The 23,145-nt window shown below is 48.0% G+C and overlaps 1 protein-coding gene across 1 annotated transcript in view; it reads left to right on the forward strand.

Moving 5' to 3' along the window:
* Nucleotides 1-1,388: 1,388 nt before the first annotated feature.
* LOC130322383 (V-type proton ATPase catalytic subunit A-like) overlaps nt 1,389-23,145 on the forward strand; it is a gene marked incomplete at its 3' end in the record, with an annotated part of 30,771 nt that continues 9,014 nt past the window's right edge. The window contains exons 1-5 of the mRNA XM_056553065.1: nt 1,389-1,409; nt 15,008-15,091; nt 16,753-16,851; nt 17,118-17,246; nt 19,455-19,669. Coding sequence (XP_056409040.1) covers nt 16,770-16,851; nt 17,118-17,246; nt 19,455-19,669 — 426 coding nt within the window. The remainder of the gene's footprint in view (nt 1,410-15,007; nt 15,092-16,752; nt 16,852-17,117; nt 17,247-19,454; nt 19,670-23,145) is intronic.

Here is a 23,145-nt window from a genome sequence, read left to right on the forward strand (position 1 = left end):
ATCTCTGGAATGAATGATGGATCTGGCGCGCTGTTATAGGGACGTTCTGGCGCCCTGTTATAGGGACGTTCTGGCGCGCTGTTATAGGGACGTTCTGGCGCCCTGTTATAGGGACGTTCTGGCGCGCTGTTATAGGGACGTTCTGGCGCCCTGTTATAGGGACGTTCTGGCGCCCTGTTATAGGGACGTTCTGGCGCGCTGTTATAGGGACGTTCTGGCGCCCTGTTATAGGGACGTTCTGGCGCCCTGTTATAGGGACGTTCTGGCGCGCGGTTATAGGGACGTTCTGGCGCCCTGTTATAGGGACGTTCTGGCGCCCTGTTATAGGGACGTTCTGGCGCCCTGTTATAGGGACGTTCTGGCGCCCTGTTATAGGGACGTTCTGGGGCGCCCTGTTATAGGGACGTTCTGGGGCGCCCTGTTATAGGGACGTTCTGGCGCCCTGTTATAGGGACGTTCTGGCGCCCTGTTATAGGGACGTTCTGGCGCCCTGTTATAGGGACGTTCTGGCGCCCTGTTATAGGGACGTTCTGGCGCCCTGTTATAGGGACGTTCTGGCGCCCTGTTATAGGGACGTTCTGGCGCCCTGTTATAGGGACGTTCTGGCGCCCTGTTATAGGGACGTTCTGGCGCCCTGTTATAGGGACGTTCTGGCGCCCTGTTATAGGGACGTTCTGGCGCCCTGTTATAGGGACGTTCTGGGGCGCTGTTATAGGGACGTTCTGGGGCGCTGTTATAGGGACGTTCTGGGGCGCTGTTATAGGGACGTTCTGGGGCGCTGTTATAGGGACGTTCTGGGGCGCCCTGTTATAGGGACGTTCTGGGGCGCCCTGTTATAGGGACGTTCTGGGGCGCCCTGTTATAGGGACGTTCTGGGGCGCCCTGTTATAGGGACGTTCTGGGGCGCCCTGTTATAGGGACGTTCTGGGGCGCCCTGTTATAGGGACGTTCTGGGGCGCCCTGTTATAGGGACGTTCTTGGGCGCCCTGTTATAGGGACGTTCTTGGGCGCCCTGTTATAGGGACGTTCTTGGGCGCCCTGTTATAGGGAGATCTGCAGCTGGCGCACTGTTGTGGGGGGGTTGGTATCTGTATATGGGATCTCCTGAGTATGAGTGCTCACTCTCCTTCTGGTCATTTGTTCTCCATTTCCTCAGTTGCTCTTATTTCCTAGACATGATAAACTCTTGTGACATTGTAGACATCTTTATCCTCTTAAAGTGACGGCGAGGGTTAATGGATTGTTCTACATGAAGAAGCTTTCCTGATGATGGAGGTGAAGCTGTTCCCTCCCAGTCAGGTGACCAGTCAGCTGAGCAGGGAACAGGGAAGTGCGCTGCCTCCTCATGTGACTCCGCATCACCCTGAGCTTCCATTCATACATGAGCGGCTGCCCGGCAGATCCTGGCTGTGAGTACATGAATAAGAATCGCTACTTATCACTGCAGCCTGGGGAACTACAACTCCCAGCAGCCCATAAAAGCTGCACTCTGCCTTTTTGCATGATGTAGTCTGACTGCAGATATAGACGAACCCTGGATGAGGCAGCCGTCAGCCATGGGTTCATGGAAAGGGTTAATTTCCTTCTTGTTTGGTGATTATTTGGATATATTGTTGATTATTTAAATCACAGTTTGATTATTTGGATACAGTTTGATTATTTGGATACAGTTTGATTATTTGGATACAGTTTATTTATTTGGACACATTGTTGATTATTTACATTAGTTAGATTTTTTTTGGGATGCAGTTTGATTATTTGGATACATTGTTGCTTATTTACATTACAGTTTTATTATTTGGATACATTGTTGCTTATTTACATTACAGTTTTATTATTTGGATACATTGTTGCTTATTTACATTCGTTTCATTATTTGGATACAGATTATTTATTTGGATACATTGTTGATTTACATTAGTTTGATTATTTACATTACAGTTTGATTATTTACATTACAGTTTGATTATTTACATTACAGTTTGATTATTTACATTACAGTTTGATTATTTGGATACAGTTTGTTAATTATTTAAATAAGTTTGACCAATTGGATACATTGTTTTACTGCTGCAGATGTAAACGGACCCCAATACTTCTCACAGCTGTTCTAATTGTATCCAGCCTCCACAACTCTTAAATGTAGCACAAATCGCTCCTGTTGTTACAATGTATCAGCGCAGGTACAAATGTATCAGTCTGGGGCTGTTTAGTTCAATGGGGATTTCTAGGATTGGTACAATTGTCATAAAGCCTCAGCCTTGGGGGGCTGCCTTGGAGGAGGGTTTCTGCTTCTGGGTGTTAAAGGGGTACTCCGGTGGAAAACCATTTTATTATTATTTTTTTTAAATCAACTGGTGCCAGAAAGTTAAACATATTTGTAAATTACTTCTATTAAAAAATCTTAATCCTTCCTGTACTTATTAGCTGCTGAATACTACATTGGAAATTCTTTTCAGTTTGGAACACAGTGCTCTCTGCTGACATCACGGGCACAGTGCTCTCTGCTGACATATCCGTCCATTTTAAGAACTGTCCAGAGTAGAAGAAAATCCCCATAGCAAACGTATGCTGCTCTGGACAGTTCCTAAAATGGACAGAGATGTCAGCAGAGAGCACTGTGCTCGTGATGTCAGCAGAGAGCTCTGTGTTCCAAAAAGAAAATAATTTCCGCTGTAGCAGCCAATAAGTACAGGAAGGATTAAGAATTTTTTATTTTTTTTTTGTTCAATAGAAGTAATTTACAAATCTGTTTAACTTTCTAGCACCAGTTGATTAAAAAAGTTGATAAAAAAAAAAAAAAAAAAAAAAAAATTTTCACCGGAGTACCCCTTTAACTAGAATGTTTGCATTCACTGACAACAAGCAGAGATCTTGAAACTGTAGTAGAAAAAGTGTGAAACCGGTTTCTTAACATAAGGTTGTGCCCGTAGGGATTGTTGTGGTTCTCCTGCTGTTGCAAAACTACAACTCCCAGCATGCCCGGACAGCCTTTGGCTGTCCGGGCATGCTGGGAGTTGTAGTTTTGCTGCAGTTTTAAAACTGCATCCCCTGATTTATTTTTATTTGGGTAACTTAATGGGGTACTCCGGTGAAAAAAAAAAAAAAAAAGTTTTAAATCAACTGGTGCCAGAAAGTTAAACAGATTTGTAAATTACTTCTATTAAAAAATATTTGTCCTTCCACTACTTATTAGCAGCTGTATGCTACGGAGGAAATTTGTTTTCTTTTTGAATTTCTTTTTTTGTCTTGGCCGCACTGCTCTCTGCTGACACCTGATGCCCATATCAGGAACTGTCCAGAGCAGGAGAAAAATCCTCATAGTAAACCTCTGCTGCTCTGGACAGTTCCTGACATGAACAGAGGTGTCAGCAGAGAGCACTGTGGACAAGACAAAAAATCAAAATCAAAAAGAAAAGAATTTTCTCTGTAGCATACAGCTGCTAATAGGTACTGGAAGGATTAAGATTTTTAAATAGAAGTAATTTACAAATCTGTTTACCTTTCTGGCACCAGTTCATTTAAAAAAAAAAAAAAAATTTCTACCGGAGTACCCCTTTAAACTGGATCTCTGTACAGCGCAGTTCACACAGGTGGGGTTGGACTTTAACCGGTTCACAACATTACACATCCCAATAACTACTATAGACATGTGACCTCATAATGTCGCCTGCCGCAGCAGTGTCGGGGTATAGGATGATCTGTACCTAAATGATAAGCTTTTGCATGTTTACTGATTCTCTCTTTAGGGTACGTTCACACTTGCGTATTTTTGCTGCAGATTTTTTTCGCTGCTGATTATGCTACACATTGCAAAATCTGCACGTGTGAACATACTCTTAGATTTTTTTTTTCATTTTTTAGTGGCTTTTTAAGGCCCACCGGCAGTTTGGTGTTTTCTTTTCCCAATTATTCCCCATTGATAGATAAATAACTCATTCAGACTTAAAGGGGTTATCCAGGAAAAAACTTTTTATATATATATATATATATATATATATATATATATTATATATATATATCTCAACTGGCTCCAGAAAGTTTAACAGATTTATAAATTACTTCTATTAAAAAATCTTAATCCTTTCAGTACTTATGAGCTTCTGAAGTTAAGGTTGTTCTTTTCTGTCTAAGTGCTCTCTGATGACACGTGTCTCGGAACCGCCCAGTTTAGAACCAAATCCCCATAGCAAACCTCTTCTAAACTGGGCGGTTCCTGAGACGGGTGTCACCAGAGAGGACTTAGCCAGAAAAGAACAACCTTAACTTCAGAAGCTCATAAGTACTGAAAGGATTAAGTAATTTATAAATCTGTTTAACTTTCTGGAGCCAGGTGAGATATATAGAATATACATCTATCTATCTCAAGTTTTTCCGCGAATACCCCTTTAAGGCCATGTTCACACGGCTAAAATTTTATGTAGCATGTTCTGCCAGCGATTTGACTGTTCCGAAATGCCTCATCTCCATAGATGGCAATGCATTTCCGGGCGGATTCCGCCAAAAGAATTAAACGTTCATTCTTTCAGCAGAGACTGGAATCAGAATTCCCAATGCGGAAACATCTGCCGCAGAAATTCCGCCGTGAGCACGGTGCAGCAAAATCGCTTTGAAAACAATGAGAATCTGCTGCAACAATTGTTTATTTGGATGCAGGTTGTTGATTATTTGGATGCAGGTTGTTGATTATTTGGATGCAGGTTGTTGATTATTTGGATGCAGGTTGTTGATTATTTGGATGCAGGTTGTTGATTATTTGGATGCAGGTTGTTGATTATTTGGATCCAGGTTGTTTATTTAAATACAGTTTCAAAAAATTATATCACAAAACTATATGGCATTTCAGATTTTTTTTTTTTTGTTTTAGCCTCTGAATATAAAACTAGGTTATTTGCATTCACTGACAACAAGCAGAGATCTTGACAATGTAGTAAAAAATGAAAGTTTGTGCCCATAGCTCGGGAATCTAAAGAGGATATGATGCATGGGGTTGTTCATGCCCCTCACAGCCACCAATCTTTGGTGCAAAACTACAACTCCCAGCATGCCCGGACAGCCGTTGGCTGTCCGGGCATGCTGGGAGTTGTAGTTTTACAACAATTCTAAAACCACATGTAATTGCACCCCCTGGTTCATTGTTATGTAGTCCCCATATCCTGGTCCCCATTACAGTGTACCCATTAACCACTTATCTTCCACATGACATTTGAGTGGTCCCGGATTTTGTCCGCGTTGTCCCGGTCTCTGCAGTTTTTCCATGGTGCCTGTTTGACCTTGCTTTGACCTCCATCCAACAGCAAGGTCACATGGTGCAAGATGTTGGGGTCCCTCAGCCGGAGAGGTCACAGTGTCCCCAGGGAATGCTGGGAGGGGGGGGGGGGGTTTGGGTCCGTCGTTGCGCTGCAGTATGTGGAAATCGTGCACAACCTTGCAGCTTCCTCTTTCAGAGAAGCAGCTTGGAAATTCGGTGACTCACCACATCAGAAGACTCCGCAGGATGACAATGTAACGCAGGAGCTGCTGCTCGCAGGATCTGTAAGCACCGGACACCTTTATTCATCCCATTATTGATGTGTGGGGGGGGGGGGGGAGGCTGGGAGAAGACCCCTGACTAGTATTATAGATTAGATGCATCTCTCCTGGAACCTGCGACCTGCATCCTCCTTACAGAGAGGCCCCCCCCATCTTTATGTGATATGGGGCCTGTGATCTGTTGTGGGGCCCCTATATAGGTTAGGAAGAGCCACAGTGTGAGGACTGGGTATCCTGTAGGACAGGACTCCTCAGTAGATGCTGAGCTCTCTCCTCCTGTAGGACAGGACTCCTCAGTAGATGCTGAGCTCTCTCCTCCTGTAGGACAGGACTCCTCAGTAGATGCTGAGCTCTCTCTTCCTGTAGGGCAGGACTCCTCAGTAGATGCTGAGCTCTCTCCTCCTGTAGGACAGGACTCCTCAGTAGATGCTGAGCTCTCTCTTCCTGTAGGGCAGGACTCCTCAGTAGATGCTGAGCTCTCTCCTCCTGTAGGACAGGACTCCTCAGTAGATGCTGAGCTCTCTTCCTGTAGGGCAGGACTCCTCAGTAGATGCTGAGCTCTCTCCTCCTGTAGGACAGGACTCCTCAGTAGATGCTGAGCTCTCTCCTCCTGTAGGGCAGGACTCCTCAGTAGATGCTGAGCTCTCTCCTCCTGTAGGGCAGGACTCCTCAGTAGATGCTGAGCTCTCTCTTCCTGTAGGACAGGACTCCTCAGTAGATGCTGAGCTCTCTCCTCCTGTAGGGCAGGACTCCTCAGTAGATGCTGAGCTCTCTCCTCCTGTAGGGCAGGACTCCTCAGTAGATGCTGAGCTCTCTCCTTCTGTAGGGCAGGACTCCTCAGTAGATGCTGAGCTCTCTCCTCCTGTAGGGCAGGACTCCTCAGTAGATGCTGAGCTCTCTCCTCCTGTAGGGCAGGACTCCTCAGTAGATGCTGAGCTCTCTCCTTCTGTAGGGCAGGACTCCTCAGTAGATGCTGAGCTCTCTACTCCTGTAGGGCAGGACTCCTCAGTAGATGCTGGGCTCTCTCCTCCTGTAGGGCAGGACTCCTCTCTATAGCTGTGCTCTCTCCTCCTGTAGGGCAGGACTCCTCTCTATAGCTGAGCTCTCTCCTCCTGTAGGACAGGACTCCTCTCTAGATGCTGAGCTCTCTCCTCCTGTAGGGCAGGACTCCTCTCTAGATGCTGAGCTCTCTCCTCCTGTAGGGCAGGACTCCTCAGTAGATGCTGAGCTCTCTCCTCCTGTAGGACAGGACTCCTCTTTATAGCTGAGCTCTTGCCTCCTGTAGGGCAGGACTCCTCAGTAGATGCTGAGCTCTCTCCTCCTGTAGGACAGGACTCCTCAGTAGATGCTGAGCTCTCGCCTCCTGTAGGGCAGGACTCCTCTCTATAGCTGAGCTCTTGCCTCCTGTAGGGCAGGACTCCTCTCTAGATGCTGAGCTCTCTCCTCCTGTAGGGCAGGACTCCTCTCTAGATGCTGAGCTCTCTCCTCCTGTAGGGCAGGACTCCTCTCTATAGCTGAGCTCTCTCCTCCTGTAGGGCAGGACTCCTCTCTATAGCTGAGCTCTCTCCTCCTGTAGGGCAGGACTCCTCTCTATAGCTGAGCTCTCTCCTCCTGTAGGGCAGGACTCCTCTCTATAGCTGAGCTCTTGCCTCCTGTAGGGCAGGACTCCTCTCTAGATGCTGAGCTCTCTCCTCCTGTAGGGCAGGACTCCTCTCTAGATGCTGAGCTCTCTCCTCCTGTAGGGCAGGACTCCTCTCTATAGCTGAGCTCTCTCCTCCTGTAGGACAGGACTCCTCTCTATAGCTGAGCTCTCTCCTCCTGTAGGGCAGGACTCCTCTCTAGATGTTGAGCTCTCTCCTCCTGTAGGGCAGGACTCCTCTCTATAGCTGAGCTCTCTCCTCCTGTAGGGCAGGACTCCTCTCTATAGCTGAGCTCTCTCCTCCTGTAGGACAGGACTCCTCTCTATAGCTGAGCTCTCTCCTCCTGTAGGACAGGACTCCTCTCTATAGCTGAGCTCTCTCCTCCTGTAGGACAGGACTCCTCTCTATAGCTGAGCTCTCTCCTCCTGTAGGACAGGACTCCTCTCTATAGCTGAGCTCTCTCCTCCTGTAGGACAGGACTCCTCTCTATAGCTGAGCTCTCTCCTCCTGTAGGACAGGACTCCTCTCTATAGCTGAGCTCTCTCCTCCTGTAGGACAGGACTCCTCTCTAGATGCTGAGCTCTCTCCTCCTGTAGGACAGGACTCCTCTCTAGATGCTGAGCTCTCTCCTCCTGTAGGACAGGACTCCTCTCTATAGCTGAGCTCTCTCTTCCTGTAGGACAGGACTCCTCTCTAGATGCTGAGCTCTCTCTTCCTGTAGGACAGGACTCCTCTCTATAGCTGAGCTCTTGCCTCCTGTAGGGCAGGACTCCTCAGTAGATGCTGAGCTCTCTCCTCCTGTAGGACAGGACTCCTCAGTAGATACTGAGCTCTCTCCTCCTGTAGGGCAGGACTCCTCTCTACATGCTGAGAAGAATTGTGATTGCAGCTGGGGAGTATTGTACCAGCGATAAGTATGGTGGGACGTGTTGTACAGACCTCAGGGTATAAGGTATAGACTTGTATTTGGTGACTGGTTTGGGAAGTTTCTGCAGTTGTTTCCTAATAACATGTGACCCGACTTCCTCTAAGGGACATTTCTCGGTATGAATCTGGATCCTGTGTATAAAATCGTATCCCATAAGTCCCTTCCCCTCTTACTGTCTCTTTAAATCTGTGATTTGTAGATACATTTTGTGAGTTTCATCAAAACCTGTGTAGAGGAAAAGCGGTGCAGTTACCCATAGCAACCAATCAGATCGCTGCTTTACATGAAAGAAGAAATCTGGTTGCTATGGGCAACTGCACCGCTCCCTCTGCACAGGTTTTCATAAATCTCCCCCATTATAGCCTGTGGACCAGCCTTTCCCAATAAGAGAAACTACAACACCCAGCATGCCCGGACAGCCTTTGGCTGTTGACACATTGGGGGAGATTTATCAAATCACGTGCTGAGTAAAAGTTGCCCAGTTTCCCATAGCAACCAATCAGATCGCTGCTTTCAGTTTTCAGAGGCCTTTTTATTTTATTTTTTTTTAAATATTAAATCAGTTACAAATTGTAACTTTTTTCCCCCGTTTGGACCCCTAGGACTTTAGTATTTTTTTTTTTAAATCTTTTTTGAAGTCTATTTTCTAGATTTTTTATTTTTTTATCGGTATCCATTTTGTGTAGATGGGACTCTATGGATATAATGTGCCAAAAAAAACAAACGCAAAAAAAAAATCGCAATTCTGATAATATGTTTTCTTAATTTTTTCCCCATTTATGCCGTCCCACCGTGCAGGATCAAGAACGTTCTAGTTTAATGGTTTGGACAGTTCAGCCTAAACTTTTTTTTTTAATTATTTTTTTAAATACATTTATTTTACATTTTTAAGACTTCCATATCCATCATATCTTGTTAAGGGGTTAAGATGCGGTTGGGCGGAGCCTCTTGTTGTCCTTTTCATGGGAGACATGACAGATGCTCAGTGTAGGGAGGGTGGGTATGGTGGATCATGTGACATCAGAGTATGGGGGGAGGGGCGGTGGAACATGTGACATCAGCGTATGGGGGAGGGGCGGTGGAGCATGTGACATCAGAGTATGGGGGAGGGGCGGTGGAACATGTGACATCAGCGTATGGGGGAGGGGCGGTGGATCATGTGACATCAGCGTATGGGGGAGGGGCGGTGGAGCATGTGACATCAGAGTATGGGGGAGGGGCGGTGGATCATGTGACATCAGCGTATGGGGGGAGGGGCGGTGGAACATGTGACATCAGCGTATGGGGGAGGGGCGGTGGATCATGTGACATCAGAGTATGGGGGAGGGGCGGTGGATCATGTGACATCAGCGTATGGGGGAGGGGCGGTGGATCATGTGACATCAGCGTATGGGGGAGGGGCGGTGGATCATGTGACATCAGCGTATGGGGGACGGGCGGTGGATCATGTGACATCAGCGTATGGGGGAGGGGCGGTGGATCATGTGACATCAGAGTATGGGGGAGGGGCGGTGGATCATGTGACATCAGTGTAGGGAGGGTGGGTATGGTGGATCATGTGACATCAGCGTATGGGGGAGGGGCGGTGGATCATGTGACATCAGAGTATGGGGGGAGGGGCGGTGGATCATGTGACATCAGAGTATGGGGGGAGGGGCGGTGGATCATGTGACATCAGCGTATGGGGGAGGGGCGGTGGATCATGTGACATCAGCGTATGGGGGGAGGGGCGGTGGATCATGTGACATCAGAGTATGGGGGAGGGGCGGTGGTTCATGTGACATCAGTGTATGGAGGAGGGGCGGTGGATCATGTGACATCAGCGTATGGGGCGGTGGATCATGTGACATCAGTGTAGGGAGGGTGGGTATGGTGGATCATGTGACATCAGTGTAGGGAGGGTGGGTATGGTGGATCATGTGACATCAGAGTATGGGGGGAGGGGCGGTGGATCATGTGACATCAGAGTATGGGGGGAGGGGCGGTGGATCATGTGACATCAGCGTATGGGGGAGGGGCGGTGGATCATGTGACATCAGCGTATGGGGGAGGGGCGGTGGATCATGTAACATCAGTGTAGGGAGGGTGGGTATGGTGGATCATGTGACATCAGAGTATGGGGGAGGGGCGGTGGATCATGTGACATCAGCGTATGGGGGAGGGGCGGTGGATCATGTGACATCAGAGTATGGGGGAGGGGCGGTGGATCATGTGACATCAGAGTATGGGGGAAGGGCGGTGGATCATGTGACATCAGCGTATGGGGGAGGGGCGGTGGATCATGTGACATCAGAGTATGGGGGAGGGGCGGTGGATCATGTGACATCAGAGTATGGGGGAAGGGCGGTGGATCATGTGACATCAGCGTATGGGGGAGGGGCGGTGGATCATGTGACATCAGCGTATGGGGGAGGGGAGGTGGATCATGTGACATCAGCGTATGGGGGAGGGGAGGTGGATCATGTGACATCAGCGTATGGGGGGAGGGGTGGTGGAACATGTGACATCAGCGTATGGGGGAGGGGCGGTGGATCATGTGACATCAGCGTATGGGGGAGGGGCGGTGGATCATGTGACATCAGCGTATGGGGGAGGGGCGGTGGATCATGTGACATCAGCGTATGGGGGAGGGGCGGTGGATCATGTGACATCAGCGTATGGGGGAGGGGCGGTGGATCATGTGACATCAGTGTATGGGGGAGGGGTGGTGGAGCATGTGACATCAGCGTATGGGGGAGGGGCGGTGTGGAGCATGTGACATCAGCGTATGGGGGAGGGGCGGTGTGGATCATGTGACATCAGCGTATGGGGGAGGGGCGGTGTGGATCATGTGACATCAGCGTATGGGGGAGGGGCGGTGTGGAGCATGTGACATCAGCGTATGGGGGAGGGGCGGTGTGGAGCATGTGACATCAGCGTATGGGGGAGGGGCGGTGTGGAGCATGTGACATCAGCGTATGGGGGAGGGGCGGTGTGGAGCATGTGACATCAGCGTATGGGGGAGGGGCGGTGGAGCATGTGACATCAGCGTATGGGGGAGGGGCGGTGGAACATGTGACATCAGCGTATGGGGGAGGGGCGGTGGAACATGTGACATCAGCGTATGGGGGAGGGGCGGTGGATCATGTGACATCAGCGTATGGGGGAGGGGCGGTGGATCAAGTGACATCAGCGCATGGGGGAGGGGCGGTGGATCATGTGACATCAGCGCATGGGGGAGGGGCGGTGGATCATGTGACATCAGCGCATGGGGGAGGGGCGGTGGATCATGTGACATCAGCGCATGGGGGAGGGGCGGTGGATCATGTGACATCAGCGCATGGGGGAGGGGCGGTGGATCATGTGACATCAGCGCATGGGGGAGGGGCGGTGGATCATGTGACATCAGCGCATGGGGGAGGGGCGGTGGATCATGTGACATCAGCGCATGGGGGAGGGGCGGTGGATCATGTGACATCAGCGCATGGGGGAGGGGCGGTGGATCATGTGACATCAGCGCATGGGGGAGGGGCGGTGGATCATGTGACATCAGCGCATGGGGGAGGGGCGGTGGATCATGTGACATCAGCGCATGGGGGAGGGGCGGTGGATCATGGGACATCAGCGTATGGGGGAGGGGCGGTGGATCATGGGACATCAGCGTATGGGGGAGGGGCGGTGGATCATGTGACATCAGTGTAGGGAGGGTGGGTATGGTGGATCATGTGACATCAGAGTATGGGGGAGGGGCGGTGGATCATGTGACATCAGTGTAGGGAGGGTGGGTATGGTGGATCATGTGACATCAGAGTATGGGGGAGGGGCGGTGGATCATGTGACATCAGCGTATGGGGGAGGGGCGGTGGATCATGTGACATCAGCGCATGGGGGAGGGGCGGTGGATCATGTGACATCAGCGCATGGGGGAGGGGCGGTGGATCATGTGACATCAGCGCATGGGGGAGGGGCGGTGGATCATGTGACATCAGCGCATGGGGGAGGGGCGGTGGATCATGTGACATCAGCGCATGGGGGAGGGGCGGTGGATCATGTGACATCAGCGTATGGGGGAGGGGCGGTGGAACATGTGACATCAGCGTATGGGGGAGGGGCGGTGGATCATGGGACATCTGCGTATGGGGGAGGGGCGGTGGATCATGGGACATCTGCGTATGGGGGAGGGGCGGTGGATCATGTGACATCAGTGTATGGGGGAGGGTCGGTGGATCATGTGACATCAGTGTATGGAGGGGGGGGCGGTGGTGTTTTCAGTTGTACTCCCATCCTCCGTTCACACGGAGCCACCACTTGACCTGTTAATATGGAGATGACTTAGCATTAGGGTGAGAGATTCCCTGGGGGGGGGGGTCTGACCGGGAGCAGCTACTCGGCTTAGCAGAGCTTAACGTGCGCGGCTACAGGACCCCGATGCCCAGTCTGTACCAGGACCCCTGACCATTACATGCGGTGCCTAGGACTGCTCTTATGTGGTGGGGAACCTTATTGGAGACGGTTCAGGTATCAGGGATAGGGGGCGCCGTTTACATCGTAGATCGGAGTTTTCCAACCGGCGTGCCTCCAGCTGTTGCAAAACTTCAACTCCCAGCATGCCCGGACAGCCTTTGGCTGTCCGGGCATGCTGGGAGTTGTAGTTTTGCAACAGCTGGAGGCACTCTCATTGGGAAGCACTGCCTTAGATCATTGTTCCCCCAATCCGCGGCTCTCCAGCTGTTACAAAACAACAATTAACTATTAATACTTATTTAACTCATTTAACTATTGATACTTATTGGGGGCTGCTTTTTTTTCCAAAAATCAGTCCCACCCCTGTCCTCAGGTTGTGAGTGGTATTACAACTTTGCTCCATTCACTTCAGTGGAACGAAGCTGCAATACTCCACTCAACCTGAGGACAGGAGTGGCGCTATTTCGGGAAGAAAGCATCTATCATTGTTTGAACTCTCTTTGTCATTTTTGTATATTTCTGGAGGGGCTCAGGGCTTTATGTGCCCAAATAGATACATTTTCATTTATCTGTAGAATAATAATTATTGGGCAAACAATTGCCCAAGTAAACGCCGCTCGTGATCAGTGACTCCTCCATCGCGGTGTTGTCTATTGGAGTCTTTTGTGGTCTGAAATCCCCCCCCCCCCCCCATGCTTTACACTGCAGTATTGCTGAGGTAGGGCCCTGAGTAACTGAGTAATTCAAGAGGAATTGAATTTACTAGAGTAATTCCTCTTGAATTCTCCGCTTAGAAATATTTAAAGGGGTACTCCGGTGGAAAATAAACTTTTTTTTTTTTGTTTTTTAATCAACTGGTGCCAGAAAGTTAAACAGATTTGTAAATTTCTTCTATTAAAAAATCTTAATCCTTCCAGTACTTATTAGCTGCTGAATATGACAGATGAAATTCTTTTCTTTTTGGAACACAGAACTGTCTGCTGACATCATGACCACAGTGCTCTCTGCTGACATCTGTCCATTTTAGAAACTGTCCAGAGCAGCATATGTTTGCTATGGGGATTTTCTCCTACTCTGGACAGTTCTTAAAATGAACAGAGATGTCAGCAGAAAGCACTGTGCTCGTGATGTCAGCAGAGAGCTCTGTGTTCCAAAAAGAAAATAATTTCCTCTGTAGTATTCAGCAGCTAATAAGTACTGGAAGGATTACGATTTTTTAATAGAGGTAATTTACAAATCTGTTTTTGACTTTCTGGAGCCAGTTGATTTATATAAAAAAGTTTTTTTTTTCCTGGAATACCCCTTTAAGAACTGTCCAGAGTAGGAGAAAATCCCCATAGAAAACATATGCTGCTCCTGGACAGTTCCTAAAATGGACAGAGATGTCAGCAGAGAGCACTGTGCTCATGATGTCAGCAGAGAGCTCTGTGTTCCAAAAAGAAAATAATTTCCTCTGTAGTATTCAGCAGCTAATAAGTACTGGAAGGATTAAGATTTTTTTAAAAATAAATAAAAGTTTATTTTCCACCGGAGTACCCCTTTTTAATGGTCAAAACTTTTCCGCATGGAATTTGCGCAGAAATTCCGCACAAAAAAATAAAATAAAAAGGGAAATTCCAATTGGTGGTTGTAGTCCAACAAAAAAAAAAAAACAAGCGGATTCCTCCTATAATCTTCACGTTTTTCGTACAAATTTCGCAAAAAAAAAAGCAAACACGTAAATTCTGCGGCAGAATTTTTACGCGAGGATTCCTCTCCTATTCCTCAGTGTGAACGCACGCTTATAGTCGTGCATCTGTTTCCTGTTAAAATGTATTCTCCTCTCCAGTGGTCACATCTACTGATGGAGGGTAAAGATGGCCGCACATAGATACATGAACACTCACCTGATTCCCCCCCCCCCCCACATATGCACACTTCACCCAGCTGAGTGTGCATGTAACTTAAAGGGGTACTTCACCCCTAAACGTCTTATCCCCTATCCAAAGGATAGGGGATAAAATGTCTGATCACGTCCAGTGCTACATGCTGGTTGACTGGCGATGCTTGTAACGTCACGTTCACGCCCCGCTCGTGATGTCACGGCCACGCCTCCTCAATGCAAGTCTATGGGAGGGGGCATGACACGCCCCCTCCCATAGACTTGCATTGAGGGGGCGTGACCTTGATGACACCGGCGTCACGAGCCTCCGGCGTTGCATCTGACGCTCTAAACGATCAGATATCTTATCCCCTATCCTTTGGATAAAGGATACGGTGTCAAGGGGCGGAGTACTTCTTTAAATGGGAAGAAGGGCGAAAACTGCTGCCGTACAGCAGCAAAGGTATTGGCCATGTTTGCCCCCTATTTCTGCCCTTCTATTCTGCCTCGGAGAGAGTCGGGGTGCCCCCATATACATGAGCAGGTTTGGCCGGATTGAATGTAACGTGTATAATGATCTTTACCGTTTCTGCTTCATTCTAGGTGATCGATTGGAGATTCTCACCTTGTGACGTCACCTCCTGCCCCCGGCGCGGCGATTCTCCTCCTTATAAATCCTTCAAAACCGTGAGTTGTCAAGTGTAATGGCGTCTGTAAGGAGAAGCCCCATGAAGATTGAGATAATACCCTTAGTCCTAGGGTCCTTGGTCCTAGAGTATTAGGCTCTGTTCACACCACCATCAGAGGCCCCGATTATACTGTCAGCCCCGGTATCAGTCACCCGGTCCGCCCGGCACAGTTGTTGATCGTTCTTTGACTTCATGGCTTCTGTTGTAATTTGAACACTACCTCCTCCTGTTTAAAGGGGCGCTCCACTGGCCAGCATTCGGAACTAAATGTTCCAAACGCTGTTTTCGCGCTGCGGGGGTCGGCCACGCCCCCTCGTGAGTCCACGGCCACGCCTCCTCAATGCAATTCTATGGGAGCGGGCGTTATGTCCGTCATGCCCTTTCCCATAGACTTGCATTGAGGAGGCGTGGCTGTGATGTCACGAGGGGGCGTGGCCGACCCCCGCAGCACAAAAACAGCGTTGGTAACATTTTGTTACGAAGTCATGATAGGAGAGCCGGACACGTCACAGAACAGTCAACAACTGTGCCAGACGGACCGGCTGACTTATACCGGGCCTGTGAGGTTCTGTCAAATATGAGAGAACTCCTATTCTGCTCCTTGCCCCTTGTCTACCATCCATTGTCCCTAGCAACCAGACTTATCAAATCCGGATCACTGCATACATACGATGGCCGATCATTTCAACATATGATGCTTCTGTGTGTCGGGGCCATCGCAAAAACGGCTATCCTGCAGCGCTTACTTCTTCAGCTGCTGTCGGATAGCCATTTAATGTGCCCCACTGAATACTTACTTGTCCCCGCTCCCGTCATTTGGGCAGCAGCGTGAGTGGCGACGCGGTGACTGTGACGGCGCTGGGCAGCAGCTGTGTAGTGATATGACAGCAGAGGAAAGGCAAACTGACGGGCCAGCGAGGCGGGGACATGCGGGATCCATGGGACGAATCCCTCAACATACGCTGGTCCGTCTGGAACCAATTACCACCGTATGTTGAGGGACCACTGTAATAATACTACGTAGTTCACCATCTTGACCATATCACGTCCTTCACCCTCGCGGCCCGCCCCACGTCCTTCACCCTCGCGGCCCGCCCCACGTCCTTCACCCTCGCGGCCCGCCCCACGTCCTTCACCCTCGCGGCCCGCCCCACGTCCTTCACCCTCGCGGCCCGCCCCACGTCCTTCACCCTCGCGGCCCGCCCCACGTCCTTCACCCTCGCGGCCCGCCCCACGGCCTTCACCCTCGCGGCCCGCCCCACGGCCTTCACCCTCGCGGCCCGCCCCACGGCCTTCACCCTCGCGGCCCGCCCCACGGCCTTCACCCTCGCGGCCCGCCCCACGGCCTTCACCCTCGCGGCCCGCCCCACGGCCTTCACCCTCGCGGCCCGCCCCACGGCCTTCACCCTCGCGGCCCGCCCCACGGCCTTCACCCTCGCGGCCCGCCCCACGGCCTTCACCCTCGCGGCCCGCCCCACGTCCTTCACCCTCGCGGCCCGCCCCACGTCCTTCACCCTCGCGGCCCGCCCCACGTCCTTCACCCTCGCGGCCCGCCCCACGTCCTTCACCCTCGTCTTATTACTTACGTTTATCTAGGATATACCGGGGAGGAGGGTCCCTTTTAAGTTCAGTCTGTAATAAGGTGACGTCTCATTTCAGATATTTAAAGCGTAAACATGGATTTCTCCAAATTACCGAAAATCGGGGATGAAGAACGGGAGAGCAACTTCGGTTACGTTCACGGCGTCTCTGGGCCTGGTAAGTGCAGACACTGATATCCAGAGCTGTTTTCACAATTCTGTTGGATCCTATGTTCATACCTGTGGTCTCCAAACTGTGGACCTCCAGCTGTTGCAAATCTACTACTCCGGGCATGCTGGGAGTTGTAGTTTTGCACCAGCTGTAGGGCCACAGTTTGGAGACCATTGGTCTTTACTGATCCCTGCTGTAGAAGTAGTGCACCACAAACTGTGTGCTGGACATATTGTCCTTGTCTCAGTCCCTTGTTCCCGTTTCTATTACAGTGGTGACTGCGTCCAATATGGGCGGAGCTGCCATGTACGAGCTGGTGCGTGTGGGACACTCGGAGCTGGTGGGGGAGATCATCCGTCTGGAAGGAGATATGGCCACAATCCAAGTCTATGAAGAGACCTGTATCCTTTCATCCAGGTTCCGGGGCTGGCAGCTGTTCCAGGAGCTCTGACGGGGTTGGAGTATAATGCAGAATATAACAAAACACAGACAAACCCCACCACAGAATGGGCTATGGGGGGCACAGAATCCACTGAACACCAAAAAACCCTAAGGGCACTATGGCACGGGGTCAAAAACCAATATTACAAAAAGGACACACTGGTAAAATGTGTCTTTTTATTGTTGTCCTTTAAAATATATATAAATCCTTAAAGGGGCACTCCACCCCTAGACATCTCATCCGCCATCCAAAGGATCAATGCTGTGGCACCCCAGACATCCAGTAACTGGAGCGAGCTCCGTGCCAGAGGACTGGCGATGTGGAGGCTCGTGATGTCACGCCCCCTCCCATAGACTTGCATTGAGGGGGTGTGGCTGTGAAGTCACAAGTGGGGCGTGGCCGTGACATCACGAGCCTCCGGCGCTGCACTTGACGCTCTAAACGAAGGCTGGGTGCAGCAGGAAGATCGCCGATCTCGGGGGGCCCCCCCGCAATCAGACATCTTATCCCCTATACTTTGGATAGGGGATAAGATGTCTAGGGGCAGAGTACCCCTTTAATGCCTTCTGGGCCTTAAAGGGGTAATTTGGGGAACTATTCCTTTCCTTCTCATCAACCTATTTAGTAGTCTAAATATAATTAATTAGCTATATAGAGCGGTTTCCCCTCTTTGTTGTCACTCTGTCTCTGTCCAAATCCCTCTCTGAATGCAGCCACCACCCTCCTGAGAGACACAGACCATGTGGTTTCTGCCCTGCACTGATGAGTCATGCTCCCTTTAGTGCTGAGAACTGGGAGGTGTGTGCAGCCTCAGCCAATCAGACACTGAACCTCTCTCTGCTGCTCAGAGCAGGAAGGTGAAGGCTGCTAGAGCAGAACTGCAATGTTTGCTGGGAGATGTAGGCAAGGGGAAAGAAGGATTGCAAAGAATATCAAGGAGCCGGAAAAGACCTACATTGCTCCTGTGGCCTCTGTTATCAGGCAGGATGGTTTTCAGGGAACATATTCAGCAGTGGATTTGCAGTGGCTCATGGAATTTATTTTTATTTTTTTAAATAATTTTTCCATCGTCTCCTTCCAAGTGCCATAACTTTTATTGTATATATTTTTTTATTTTATGTCCGCAAAGCCAAATAAGGGATTGTTTTTTTTTGTTTAGTTTTTTGCAGGACAAGTTGTATTTTTAATGTTAAAGGGGTATTCCAGGAAAAAAACTTTTTTTTATATATCAGCTGGCTCCAGAAAGTTAAACAGATATGTAAATTACTTCTATTAAAAAATCTTAATCCTTTCAGTACTTACGAGCTTCTGAAGTTAAGGTTGTTCTTTTCTGTCTAAGTGTTCTCTGATGACACCTGTCTCGGGAACTGCCCAGTTTAGAAGCAAATCCCCATAGCAAACCTCTTCTAAACTGGGCGGTTCCCGAGACAGGTGTCATCAGAGAGCACTTAGACAGAAAAGAACAACCTTAACTTCAGAAGCTCATAAGTACTGAAAGGATTAAGATTTTTTAATAGAAGTAATTTACATATCTGTTTAACTTTCTGGAGCCAGTTGATATATATAAAAAAGTTTTTTTCCTGGAATACCCCTATAATATTTTGCCGTTCTTCTATTTTATTGATTGACTGATTTTTTATTTTATTATTCCCCCAAAGGATAGGGGATAAGATGTCTGGTTGCGGGGGTCCGGCCGCTGGGACCCCCGCAATCTATGCTTTGAGCTTCCGTGTTCGTGACATCACACCCCCTACATTCAAATTTATGGGAGTGGGTGTAATGCCTAGTACATAGCCGTCACGCCTCCTCCCATAGACCTGAATGTAGGGGATGGGATGGCTGTGGTCGCCCGTGCATCGGATGACTGGTGTGCTGCACCGGAGATTGCGGGGTGTCTTTTGGATAGAGGATTAGATATCTAGGGGTGGAGTACCCCTTTAAATATGAAACTCTTGACTAAAGGTACATCAGTATCATCTAAGGGAAAATAAGGCATTTTCCTCAGTTTACCCCTGATGACACCGATAAATGGTAAAACACGTAGAGCATGAAATTTAGTTGAGATAAAATTTGTGAAATGTTATGTCTCCCAAGCTCTGAGGCTCTGGTGGATGTTCTTATGTTGTAATGTTTTAGCCGTGTAATTTCCTCAGCACCCCTCATGCAGCTGGTGTATCTGTCGGGGACCCCGTCCTACGCACTGGGAAGCCCCTCTCCGTGGAGCTGGGTCCTGGCATCATGGGCTCCATTTTTGATGGTATCCAGAGACCTCTGAAGGACATTAGTGACTCCACACAAAGTATCTACATCCCAAGGGGTGTAAACGTGTCCGCCCTGAGCCGAGACATTAAGTGGGAGTTCACCCCCTCCAAGAGCCTTCGGGTAAGTGACTGAGGTTGGTGAAGGTCACAGGTGACTCCTATTCTGGAGGATGATGACGACGGTCCATGTACAAGAGCAGCTGTCATACCTGATCTCTATATAACACCACATTCTCTGCAGTGATCTCTATATAATACCACATTCCCTGCAGTGATCTCTATATAACACCACATTCCCTGCAGTGATCTCTATATAATACCACATTCACTGCAGTGATCTCTATATAATACCACATTCCCCTGCAGTGATCTCTATATAATACCACATTCCCTGCAGTGATCTCTATATAATACCACATTCCCCTGCAGTGATCTCTATATAACACCACATTCCCCTGCAGTGATCTCTATATAATACCACATTCTCTGCAGTGATCTCTAAATAACACCACACTCCCTGCAGTGATCTCTATATAATACCACATTCCCTGTAGTGATCTCTATATAATACCACATTCCCTGCAGTGATCTCTATATAATACCATATTCCCCTGCAGTGATCTCTATATAATACCACATTCCCTGCAGTGATCTCTATATAATACCATATTCCCCTGCAGTGATCTCTATATAATACCACATTCACTGCAGTGATCTCTATATAATACCACATTCACTGCAGTGATCTCTATATAATACCACATTCCCTGCAGTGATCTCTATATAATACCACATTCCCTGCAGTGATCTCTATATAATACCACATTCCCCTGCAGTGATCTCTATATAATACCACATTCCCTGCAGTGATCTCTATATAACACCACATTCCCCTGTAGTGATCTCTATATAATACCACATCCCCTGCAGTGATCTCTATATAATACCACATTCCCCTGCAGTGATCTCTATATAATACCATATTCCTCTGCAGTGATCTCTATATAATACCACATTCCCTGCAGTGATCTCTATATAACACCACATTCCCTGCAGTGATCTCTATATAATACCACATCCCCTGCAGTGATCTCTATATAACACCACATTCCCTGCAGTGATCTCTATATAATACCACATTCCCTGCAGTGATCTCTATATAATACCACATCCCCTGCAGTGATCTCTATATAACACCACATTCCCTGCAGTGATCTCTATATAACACCACATCCCCTGCAGTGATCTCTATATAATACCACATCCCCTGCAGTGATCTCTATATAACACCACATTCCCTGCAGTGATCTCTATATAATACCACATTCCCTGCAGTGATCTCTATATAACACCACATCCCCTGCAGTGATCTCTATATAATACCACATCCCCTGCAGTGATCTCTATATAATACCACATCCCCTGCAGTGATCTCTATATAATACCACATTCCCTGCAGTGATCTCTATATAATACCACATTCCCTGCAGTGATCTCTATATAACACCACATTCCCTGCAGTGATCTCTATATAATACCACATTCCCCTGCAGTGATCTCTATATAATACCACATTCCCTGCAGTGATCTCTATATAATACCACATTCCCCTGCAGTGATCTCTATATAATACCACATTCCCCTGCAGTGATCTCTATATAATACCACATTCCCTGCAGTGATCTCTATATAATACCACACTCCCTGCAGTGATCTCTATATAACACCACATTCCCCTGCAGTGATCTCTATATAATACCACATTCCCCTGCAGTGATCTCTATATAACACCACATTCCCTGCAGTGATCTCTATATAATACCACATTCCCTGCAGTGATCTCTATATAATACCACATTCTCTGCAGTGATCTCTATATAATACCACATTCCCTGCAGTGATCTCTATATAATACCACATTCCCTGCAGTGATCTCTATATAATACCACATTCCCTGTAGTGATCTCTATATAATACCACATTCCCTGCAGTGATCTCTATATAATACCACATTACCTGCAGTGATCTCTATATAATACCACACTCCCTGCAGTGATCTCTATAATACCACATTTCCCTGCAGTGATCTCTATATAATACCACATTCCCTGCAGTGATCTCTATATAATACCACATTCCCCTGCAGTGATCTCTATATAATACCACATTCCCTGCAGTGATCTCTATATAATACCACATTCCCTGCAGTGATCTCTATATAATACCACATTCCCCTGCAGTGATCTCTATATAATACCACATTCCCCTGCAGTGATCTCTATATAATACCACATTCCCTGCAGTGATCTCTATATAATACCACATTCCCTGCAGTGATCTCTATATAATACCACATTCCCCTGCAGTGATCTCTATATAATACCACATCCCCCTGCAGTGATCTCTATATAATACCACATTCTCTGCAGTGATCTCTATATAATACCACATTCCCCTGCAGTGATCTCTATATAATACCACATTCCCTGCAGTGATCTCTATATAATACCACACTCCCTGCAGTGATCTCTATATAATACCACATTCCCTGCAGTGATCTCTATATAATACCACATTATCTGCAGTGATCTCTATATAATACCACATTCTCTGCAGTGATCTCTATATAATACCACATTCCCTGTAGTGATCTCTATATAATACCACATTCCCTGCAGTGATCTCTATATAATACCATATTCCCCTGCAGTGATCTCTATATAATACCACATTCCCTGCAGTGATCTCTATATAATACCATATTCCCCTGCAGTGATCTCTATATAATACCACATTCACTGCAGTGATCTCTATATAATACCACATTCACTGCAGTGATCTCTATATAATACCACATTCCCTGCAGTGATCTCTATATAATACCACATTCCCTGCAGTGATCTCTATATAATACCACATTCCCCTGCAGTGATCTCTATATAATACCACATTCCCTGCAGTGATCTCTATATAACACCACATTCCCCTGTAGTGATCTCTATATAATACCACATCCCCTGCAGTGATCTCTATATAATACCACATTCCCCTGCAGTGATCTCTATATAATACCATATTCCTCTGCAGTGATCTCTATATAATACCACATTCCCTGCAGTGATCTCTATATAACACCACATTCCCTGCAGTGATCTCTATATAATACCACATCCCCTGCAGTGATCTCTATATAACACCACATTCCCTGCAGTGATCTCTATATAATACCACATTCCCTGCAGTGATCTCTATATAATACCACATCCCCTGCAGTGATCTCTATATAACACCACATTCCCTGCAGTGATCTCTATATAACACCACATCCCCTGCAGTGATCTCTATATAATACCACATCCCCTGCAGTGATCTCTATATAACACCACATTCCCTGCAGTGATCTCTATATAATACCACATTCCCTGCAGTGATCTCTATATAACACCACATCCCCTGCAGTGATCTCTATATAATACCACATCCCCTGCAGTGATCTCTATATAATACCACATCCCCTGCAGTGATCTCTATATAATACCACATTCCCTGCAGTGATCTCTATATAATACCACATTCCCTGCAGTGATCTCTATATAA

The sequence above is a fragment of the Hyla sarda genome, unplaced genomic scaffold (assembly GCF_029499605.1).
Source record: "Hyla sarda isolate aHylSar1 unplaced genomic scaffold, aHylSar1.hap1 scaffold_2325, whole genome shotgun sequence".
Lineage (NCBI taxonomy): Eukaryota > Metazoa > Chordata > Amphibia > Anura > Hylidae > Hyla > Hyla sarda.